Source organism: Elephantulus edwardii, unplaced genomic scaffold, assembly GCF_000299155.1.
Source record: "Elephantulus edwardii isolate Elephantulus edwardi_28Jun2011 unplaced genomic scaffold, EleEdw1.0 scaffold00046, whole genome shotgun sequence".
Classification (NCBI taxonomy): Eukaryota; Metazoa; Chordata; class Mammalia; order Macroscelidea; family Macroscelididae; genus Elephantulus; species Elephantulus edwardii.
The window spans coordinates 9058652-9069615 of record NW_006399796.1 but is presented as its reverse complement, the minus strand read 5'-3'; the positions used below and the strand labels follow the sequence as shown (position 1 = coordinate 9069615).

The 10964-nt window shown below is 41.6% G+C and overlaps 1 protein-coding gene across 1 annotated transcript in view; it reads right to left on the bottom strand.

Moving 5' to 3' along the window:
* Nucleotides 1-736: 736 nt before the first annotated feature.
* Nucleotides 737-10964, bottom strand: part of LOC102876582 (craniofacial development protein 1-like) — a 152828-nt gene continuing 142600 nt past the window's right edge. The window contains exon 3 of the mRNA XM_006886027.1: nucleotides 737-866. Coding sequence (XP_006886089.1) covers nucleotides 737-866 — 130 coding nt within the window. The remainder of the gene's footprint in view (nucleotides 867-10964) is intronic.

Here is a 10964-nt window from a genome sequence, read left to right as displayed (position 1 = left end):
TGATTAGCCAATTATGACAGTGAAAAATAAAAGTTGTCCACTGGAATCACCTGTGAAAATTTCCTTTCTGTCCAGTCAGTGGGAGCCAAAGTGGAAGAAAATACCTGTCTTACATTTCTAAAATTACTTCTGAGAGGCATGAGAAATGGAGGGAGGAATTTATTAGATTCCACTTTTTTAAAGCTGCACCAGATTCAAGTGTATCTTAAAGCAAGCTCTTCACAGTGAACAACTCTGAGATTCCTCTCTTCTTAAAAACCAGCCCATCTATGAACTTGAGGGTTAACGCATCCCCAGAAATGATTTTCTATATCCTCCAGGCCCAAATTATGGAGACTTCAAACAGGTTGCAAGGCACACTATTTTAGAACTTCATCCACCATGCCAGAAAATGAGATTACGAAATGTTTTCCTGCCTTCTATTTTTGTTGCCCACAATATCTATTTTAACGGCAATTAAACCCTGGTGCTCTCTCTTATCTCTGTTGGCTAATGTATTAATTCCACCACCCCAAGAGGAATAATCCAAAATCTAAAGCCTGTACTATATTACAGACCGATGAACGCTTCATCAGAGCAAACAGAGGATTTGGTTTGTATAAACAGCAAAAGCTCATGTCTTTTATGTCCAGAGAGCAGGACTGAGAGAAGAAAATGACGATAAATCATTTCAAGAAACAGTGTAACGTAAATGTTGTATGTTTATTTAAAACGTCATATGCTCATTTGTCCAGAGCTACAGCCCAGCTTCAGAAAGTGGCTTGTCATAATGAGCTTCAGAGGCGAGCAGCATTCGAGAGCCAAAAGATATATTGCCTCCTTCCCAAATTGGCTTATGGGGAATATGATAAGCTCTTAAGGAAAGCCTAAGCATCCAAGAGGATAACGCAACAGTCATGCAAACCTTTGGTATTTTACAAATAGTTCTTCATTAAGGTATTGGGCTACACATAGTGGTGTTTTTTTAAAAAAAAGTGGGTGGGGGAGAGGAGTAGCAAGAAGTTGCACTGCAATACCAGAGATATGCAGTTCAAATCCACCAGATGCTGGAGAAGGAGGGGCAATCTCCTCCTGTACCAGTCAGATCCTATTTGATGGCACACACACACACACACACACACACACACACACACACACACTGGAATAAAAGGGGGAGAGAGAAGTACTTAAGTTCTATCTGCTCCTTCTGAATTAATAGGGTGAATTAACATAATCTAGAAGGGCTTTAAAGAGAAAAAGGGTGATATTTCCTTTCATCTGAGTTGAGGTGAAATATCCAAGTGGCTATCCTCAGCATTGCTTCCAATGGAAAGAAGAGAAGGCATGAATTGGAGAGTGTGCAGTGGAGGACTTGGTTGCGGGAGGAGGCATTTCCTCTCAGCTGCTAGGTATTCAGAGAAGCCTTGATGGGCTCCAACTCCAAGCTGTCTGAATTTGAATCCTGCACCTGCCAATTCTCAGCAGAATAGCTTGGGTATGCTTCCTAAACGCTCCTTCAATCTCCTCATCTGTACAGTGGGAAGGCAATAGAAGCACTAACCTCAGAGAATATCTGTGAAGATCAAGCTCACACCAAGTGCTTACCCTTTGGGTTCTGTGGAACTCTTACGGTATAGTAACTACTGAGCTGTAGCCTAAAACCGAAAGCTTGGTAGTTTGAGCCTCTTGCAGAGGAGAGATGGGGTGGTCTCCTTGTGTAAAGATTTATAGGCTTGGAAACCTTATGGAGGCTCTCAGGAGTTGGCAGTGGGTTTCTGACATCTGTGAATAAGTGTTGGCTTTTTGGAGGGAGAGTCCTTCCACATGCCTCTACACAAAACACGAAGAAAATGTCAGTAGTGATCTGACAAGAAGAGTGTAAACTAGTTCTAGAACTCTGAAGAAGGGATTTCCTGGAGAGAGGGCGGGTAGAGTTATGCTTAGATTGTTTCAGACATAAAAGGGAAGTAAAACTCTGAGTAAATAGCATCTAAGCCACAAACAAGGAAGCCCAGGCAAACCTGTGTTTGCAAGTGTGCACTGTCCTTTAAGGTGTGCATTACTTTCACTTTTGCTTGACCACCACTCAGTCAGTTGTAGCTAGTCCATCAAGGAGTTGTGCCAGCCTTTACAAGCTTTTTAGGAGTTCAGGATTGTGGTTCACTATCTGATCACACGTAAAGCCTGAATTTTTAAAGAGACAGTGCTGCCAACCCTGATAGACTCATGGCCTGACCTGCAGCAACATCTTAAGAGATGCACTAATCTGTCCACCATTTCCTGCTGACACTTGATGTGGTGATGGATTTTTCTTTTCTTTTCCCCTTCATTGATTTTTGATTGTGAAGAGGGAGAAAATCCCAATCCACAGCAGCTTTGAACTTTCAATCCTATCATAATCGAGTCGAGAAGATGATGAGTGGGGGCAGGTAGGTGGCTGCATTTTTTAATTATTATTAGAGATGCTGATGGACAGAAAGTTGCTCCCTGCTCGCACATTTCACTAAGATACAAAGAAATTTTAAGTAGTTACCTATAGGAAAAGATGATATATTAATTAATAGTTCTAATAACTGATACTTTGGCAAAAAATAGATTAGATATGGTGAAGTAAAAAAAATCTTCAAATAATTATGCTTGTAAGGATGTTCAATATGGATTGAAGTTCAACATTAAAAAAAAAACAAAACAAAGATTTTCACCACTGGACTGTTCAGCAGCTTCATGATGGCTGGAGAAGAAATTTAAGTTGTTGACAGCTCTGCTTTCCTAGTTTCACAATCTACATGCTTGGCACCAGCAGTCAAGAAATCAAAAGACAAATTGCATTGGGAAAGTCTGCTGTTAGATATCTCTCTAGAGTACTGAAGGACAATGATGTCAGCTTGGAGACTAAGGTGCTCCTGATCTAGGCCATGGTCTTTACAATTACTTGGATGCATCTGAGATCTGGACAATAAGTAAGGATAATAGAAGAAAGATATATGCTTTGAGTTATGGTGCTGGAGAAGAGTGTTAAACATACTGTGGACTGCCAAGGAGCAAACTGGTCTGTCCTGATGCTTCCTGGAGGCAAGGATTTTGAGGCTCCATCTCACATACTTTGGGCATTTGGACAGGAAGGGCAGTCCTTGGAGAGGGACATCATGTTTGGTAGGGGGAGGGACAGCACAGGAGAGGAAGACCCAGGATGAGATGGATTGACTCAGTGACTGGAGAAATGGCATTAAGTCTGTCAGAGATGACAAGATTGGCTCAGGGCAGGGCAGGTTTCAGAGCTAGTGTACAGAGTTGCAGGTTATTTGATGGCACATAACAACAAGGATGTTAATAATAATTCCAGCACGTAATCCAAAGAGAAAGTGAGTATTGTCTCACTGCTATCAAATGCAGGTCTTCTAAATGAAATAAGTTAAGGCTACAGACAAGTTTGTTTTCATTCTTTACTTTCAGAAATGCTGTTATAATGCTGTGCTGCTGGTCCATTGCCGCTTGGGCAGCTAATAGAAAAACTGATAGTTTGAATTCATCAGCTGCTCCAAGGGAAAAAGATGGGCAATCACATTCCATAAAGATTGACAGCTTCAGGAACACGTTGGAACAAACCTAATCCCTGATTTTTTTATTTCATATGGCACTTGCGCTTTATGACTTTTTCTCTTACACTTCCTAGGTAAAGTCATAATGTGTATGTCCTCTCTTGTCTATCTAGATAGATAAGACATGCTCTGACATTTTACAAGAAATTTTTTTATTCAGCTGAATTGTTGTTGTTGTTGTTATGTGCCATCGAGTTGCTTGTGACTCATAGCGACCCTACGTACAAGAGCTCTAAATGCTTTTCTATCCTGTGCCAACCTAGCCATCTCAAACGCACTCATTCCCATAGCTCTAGTCACAGAATCGATTCATCTTATCGAAGGCCTTCCTCTCCTTCGCCGCCCCTCCACTCTGCCAAACATGATGTCCCTCTCCAAGAACCACTTCCTCCTTGCAACATGCCAATAGTATGTCAGATGAAGCTTCAGAATCCTTGACAACAAAGCGCCTTCCCGCTTCACCCTCTCCAGGACAAACCTGTTTGTTCTCCTAGCAGTCCATGGTATATTCAACACTCTTCTCCAGCACCACAGCTCAAAGGCATAAATTCTCCTTCTATCAACCTTATTCACTATCCAATTCTCTGATGCATAGCACATAATTGTGAAGACTATAGCCTGAATCAGGTGCACCTTAGTCTCCAGTCTGATGTCATTGCTCTTCAGTACTCTTGAGAGGTCCCTCACAGCCGACTTTCCCAATCCAATTCATCTCTTGATTTCCTGGCTCCTGTTACCAAGAGTGTTGATTGTGGAGCCAAGTAAACTAAAACTGTTAACTATCTCAATCTCTTCACCATCCATACTGATGCTGCCAATTGGTCCAGTGGGGAGAATCTTTGTTTTCTTGATGTTGAGCTTCAGTTCATAGAGAAGGCTGCAGTCCTTGACCTTCTGCAGCAAGCGCTTCAGGTCCTCCTCAGTTTCAGCAAGCAGGGTTGTGTCACCTGCATAACGCAGGTTGGTGATGATTCTTCCACCAATCCTGATGCCACATTCCTCTTCGTGTAGCCCAGCATCTCGGATGATCTGTTCTGCAGAACAGATTGAAAAGGTATGGAGACAGAATACATCCCTGATGGATCCCCTTCTTGATTTTGAGCCGTGTAGTGTTTCCTTGCTCTGTTCTGTCGACTGCCTCTTGGTCCAAGTATAGGTTTCGCATTAGCACAATCAAATGTTCTGGGATTCCCATTCTTCTTAGAGTCAGCCACAGCTTGTTGTGATCCACACAGTCAAAAGCCTTTGCATAGTCAATGAAGCACAGATAGACATTCTTCTGGTACTCTTTGCTTTCTGCCAAGATCCATGTAATATTAGCTATAATATCCCTAACTAATAGTATTAATAACAAACATACTGATTTAGTTAAAATTCTTTTTTTGTGACATTTGATGTAAGGAGATAATGTATCTAGTGTCTTAGATATTTCATTAGTTAGCTTGAATTTGAAAGTGAAATTTTCTTATAAAAATTTAATCTTTCTTTATGTCTCTGTTAAAGCACTAGGGAAGTAAAGTTGTCAAATTTGTACCTTTAGAAAACTAACAGTCCAGATGGAGAGATAAGATATAAACATATGGAACATTTTACTATAAAGAGGATATAAATAACTTCAGCAAAACATTTGGAAAGATATCACTGCATACAGATGTTTTATTCTTAAGACTAACTGCAGAAATACTGTTTGCTGGAGAGTATCAGAGGAGAAATTCAATTGAAAATGAGAGGGGTGCTGGACAAGAGAAGACAGAATTTTGCAAGGAGGATCGAAAGGCAAGAAGAGGGAAGACGCTGAAGTTTCTTTCAAGGAATGGCTCATTCATTCACACAACAAATATTTATTGCATTCCTACTATTTGGCTAGGGAGCTCTGATGGTCTAGTGGGTAAGGGGTTGCACTTGCAACCCAAGGACAGGTGGTTCAAATCCAACAGCTGCTATTCAGAAAAAAAGGATGGACAATCTCCTCCCTTTTGATTGATTTACAACCTCTGAAAACTCCCTCACTGGTTCTGCTATGAGTTGGCTCCAACTCCACGACACTTAACACAACACAGTATATATCAGGTAGTCTCTGGGTGATAAAAACAATTTAAGTGCTTGAGTACTAACCTAGATGTTGTTGCTGTTGTGTTGTGAGGTACCATCAAGTCGAAATCAACTCATAGCTAATCCCTCCAGAGAGTTTTCAAAGGCAGTAAATTTCATGAGAGAAGAATGCCCATCTTTCTCCCATACAGAGCAACTGGTGGATTCAAACCATAGGCCTTTGGGTTAGCAGCACAACTCCTTACCACTAAGTTACCAGAGCAACGTTAGCAGCTTGAATCCACCCTGAGACACATTGTGAGAGAGGCTTGATGACCTACTTCCCTCTGATTACAGCCAATGACACTTCAGTGGAGCTCAGTTCTATTCTGAGTGAAAGCGTTCTGATCCAGCATGAGTCAAATCTGGATAAGTACATATATGCCAGTCACTGTGCTGGGTGCTGAGCATGCAGGTTGAACCAAAAATGGCAGTAAGAAAAACGTTTTAATCGAAAAAAATATTTTCACTTTTGCTTTCAGACTCATTTCACCTCCTACTTTACCAGTGGAGGTAAGAGATCTCAAGTAGGTTAATTGTTCTTCTTCTACTTTTTTATGATTATGGATGGCCCTTACAGAAGAATACAAGTCCCCTGGTTTCAGGCTCTCTCACAAAATACCTGTTTTCATAAACAATTGGATGCAATCACATAAAGACTGAAAACACTGAAGCACTATCACCTTCAGAAGATAGAATTTAGCAAGAGACAGAGGTACAATTCCAGGTTCCAGCCTGATTACCCAAGAAGCAATTTTGGTATGCGTGGTAGGAAGGATAGCAGGTAGAGAGAGCCTCCTACGAGAGCGAGGACCTCCAAGAGTACAGATACATCCTCAGAGAGCCTCCTGTGCAAATACATCTGCAAATAGTGCTTTATCTAATATGTCTTTCCAATTTCTTGAGACTCTGCAACACATTAGGTAATGTGTCCATCTTAAAGTAGGCCAGTTATTCAAATGAATCAAAACAGGAGAAAAAAATTCTTTCCATAGATTTTTCTCTCTTTTCTACCTTGTGGAGGGAGCATTGGTGGCCTAATGATAAGTAATTGGACTGCCAACCAAAAGGCATGTAGTTTGAATCTACCAGCTGCGCTGTGGAAGAGAGACACTCTCCTTGTGTGAAATTTACAGGCCTCTGAAAGCCCACTGGAAGGTCAGTTACAGTTTGCTTCCAATTCAAAACACACAACAGCAACATGCCTTGTATTTATATTTGTAAGTGTATTTATTCTTAACTTTTACATGTATTCTTTTATTGTAGTAAAATTTTTCTTTTAAAAATATCAGTAGGAAATAATATATCTTAAAAAGTCTGGTAGAGCAATTTTTTTTAGGAGGTTCGGGAGAGAAAGGCGAGAAAAAGTTCTAGTTACCTTCATGTGAAATTCTGAGAAAGTTGAGACTAAAATCTCAATGTGGTGGAGAATATGGAACTTGTGGTTAAATTTCCCTAGATTGCTTTCAGCTTATACCATTTACTTGCTCTATGACTTTGGGAATACCATGGACTGCTAGGAAAACAAACAGATTTGTCCTGGAGAGGGTTAAACCTGGTGGCTCCTTGGAGGGAAGGATTCTGAGGCTCCGTCTAACATACTTTGGACATGTTGTAAGGAGAGACCGGTCCTTAGAGAGGGACATCATGCTTGGGAGGGTGGAGGGACGGCGCAGGAGAGGAAGGCCCTCTATGAGGTGGATTGATTCAGTGACTGTGATAATCAGGATGTGAGTGTCAGAGACAGTGCGATTGGCACAGCACAGAGCAGAGTTTAGGGCTCTTGTACAGAGGGTCACTATGAGTTGCAAGTGACTTGACGGCACATAACAACAACAAACAACATGACTTTGGGCAAGTTCTGTAGCTTTTTTCAGCCTCAGTTTTATTGTTTGCAAAGTGTGGACAATAACAGCATTCATCTCATTAGATTGGTGGTGGTGTTTTTATGTTCTATCTAGCTGAACTACACATCGTCATAGATGACCTTTCAGCATTTTCAGAGACTATAACTCTCATGGAATATTGTTCGTCTTCTTCCCATCCAGCAGCTGGTGGATTCAAACCACCTGCCTTTGGGGTTAGCAGCATAACTCCTCACCACTAGGTCACCAAACTGATATTAGAACTTTATAGAAGAATGTCTATAAAAATACTAACATGGAAGAAATGCTTACTAATGGTTGGCTAGTACAAATCTTCATTTATCTCAAAAATGATCACTGATTGCTTATTATGTGCTAGACATCATTTCATGTGTATAGTACATGTATTGTTAGGTGCCATCATAGTGACGCCACCACGTGGATGAGCACCAGATCTGAACCTTTCCTTGAGGACATGGCAGTTGGAGGAAGAATATCGTACCATTGTTCTTGGTCCCTTTTGGACCCAGAAACATCGAGCTCCCAGCATGACCACCTCCTGATAAGATCCCCAACCTCCAACTGGCCAGGCCTGATCACACCCTGCTAAGGCCCCTATCCCCAACTTCCCAAGCAGACTGTCATCCCCTCCTTAACTCCTTAACAGCTCCTATAATAAGAAACTTTGTCTACTTGCTGGCCATTCTGACCCTCTCTGCCAGGACTACATCATATCCTTCTAAGACCACTCAGGAAAGGCTGGCTCTACACAGGACCAACTACTTCTTCTTTCATCTTAGCTCTCTTGCTAAAAGCAGTGAGGAGAATCCCTGTTCTTGTGAACACTGCATTTTGGTTGGAGAGGATGTAAATACATAAATATGTAATATGCCAACTTGTTACAAGTTGTTTTTGTTGTACTTAAGTGCCCTCAAGTCTCAGGCGACTCACAGCGACCCTATGAAGGAGAGTCCTCAACGCTTGGCTGTCTTTCATCCTCTCTCCAGGTTCATAGGGTTTCCGGAGGCAAGCTATTACAGAAGTGGATGCCACTCCTCCTTCCACGCTTGTTTTTATCGGGGAGCTCCACCCCACTCTCTGTCCACATTGGGTGACCAGCCATTAATGCATTTGACACATCAGTTTCAAGTACTGTGAAAAAAAATTCAAAGAGGCAGAAGGGCTAGAATGCCTGCTTGGAAGAAAAGTTACAGCAGATAGGAGGTGGTCAAGATGGGCATCCCTAATTTTTAAACAGAGAACTGACTAGGTTGAAGGAATAAGCTATGTAAGTATCTGAAAGACAGGATGGCGGTCATTCTCACAGGATATAAATCTGGGAGCTCTGGAATTGCCTGCCGCTTTGCCAGAACTTTTGGAGGTTTTTTTGTTGGGTATTTTGTGGTATTTTTTTTTTATTTTATTTTTAAATTGTAGTGAAAAAAATTTAATAGGACTCCTTTTTTTTTTTTAATTGTCTCTAATGTTAAATGGATCTTGGCTGAAAGCAGGGAGTACCAGAGGAATGTCTTATCTGTTCTTCATTGATTATGCAAAGGTGTTTGACTGTGTGGACCATAACAAACTGTGGCTGACTCTGAAAAGAATGGGAATCCCAGAACACTTGATCTTGCTAATGAGAAACCTATACTTGGACCAAGAGGCAGTTGTCAGAACAGAGAAAGGAAACACTGCATGGTTCAAAATTAGGAAGGACGTATGCCAGGGATGTGTCCTGTCTCCATACCTTTTCAACATGCATGCAGAATAGATCATCCAAGAGGCCAGGCTCTGTGAGGAGAAACGCAGCATCAGGATTGGTGGAAGGTCTATCAACAATCTGCGTTATGCAGATGACACAATCCTGCTTGCTGAAACTGAGGAGGACCTGAAGCGCTTGCTGCTGAGGGTAAAGGACTGCAGCCTTCAATATGGATTGAGGCTCAGTGTCAAGAAGACAAAGATTCTCACCACTGGACCAACTGGCAACATCAGAATGGATGGTGAAGAGATTGAGATTATTCACAGCTTTAGTCTACTTGGCTCCACAATCAACACTCTTGGCACCAGCAGCGAGGAAATTAAAAGACGTATTGCAATGAGAAAGTCTGCTGTTAGGGACCTCTCTAAAATACTGAAGAGCAATCACTGGTGTGGCTCTGGAGACTAAGGTGCATCTTGTACAGGCCATGGTCTTTGCAATCACATGTTATGCGTCAGAGAGCTGAACAATGACCAGGGAGGATAGAAAGAGAATTGATGCTTTTGAGCTTTGGTGTTGGGGAAGAGTGTTGAGGGTACCGTGGACTGCTAAGAGAACAAAGAGATTCATCCAGGAGAGGGTTAAACCAGGCTGCTCCTTGGAGGCAAGGATTCTGAGGCTTTGTCTGACATGCTTTGGTCATGTTGTAAGGAGAAGGTCCTTGGAGAAGGACATCATGCTTGGGAGGGTGGAGGGACAGCACAGGAGGGGAATGCCCTCAAGGAGGTGGATTGATTCAGTGACTGGGGCAATCAGGATGAGCGTGTCAGAGACAATAAGATTGGCACAGGACAGAGCAGAGTTTAGAGATGTTGTACATAGGGTCACTATGAGTCACAAGCCACCCAAAGGCACATAACAACAACAACAACAACCACCACCACCACCACCTTGCTTGCTGAAAGTGAGAACTTAAAATGCTTGCTGCAGAATATCAAAGATTATACAGCCTTACACTTTGTAAGTAAATCAATATAAAATTTTTTATAAAGTGAAAAAAAAAGACTATACAGCCTTTGTAATATAGATTTCATCACAATCAAGAAAACAAAAATTCTGGCCACTGGACTAACAGGAAACATGATCGATGGAGGAAAGGTTGAAATTGTCAACAATTTTATCTTGCTTGGATCCACAATCAACACCTGTGGTAGCAACAGTCAAGAGATCAGAGACACATTACACTGAAAAGTCTGCAGTCAGGGGCCTCTCCAAACCACTGAGGAGCAATGATGTCAGTTTAAGAGTAAGGTCCTCCTGATTCAGGCCATGGTTGTTTTCAATCATTTGTTATGATCTGAGAGCTAGACAATGAATTAGGATGACAGAAGAAGAGTCTATGCCTTTGAACTATGGTGGTGGAGAAGAATATGAAATATTTCACGGATTGCCAAAAGAATAAATAGGTATGTCTTGAAGAAAGTGCAGCCATAATGCTATTTGGCAAAGATGGCAAGCTTCATTTTACATACTTAGGGCATGTTGCTGGAAAAGGATATTCCTTGGAGAAGGACGTCATGCTTGGAAAGGTAGAGGGTCAGTGAAAGAAACACGCTCAACAAGATGGATTGACACAGTGACTGTTGCAGTGGGTTAGAGTATGTCAGAAATTATGAGGATGGTACAGGATAGGACAGGGTTTAGACAAATTTGTCATAGGGTTTTTTT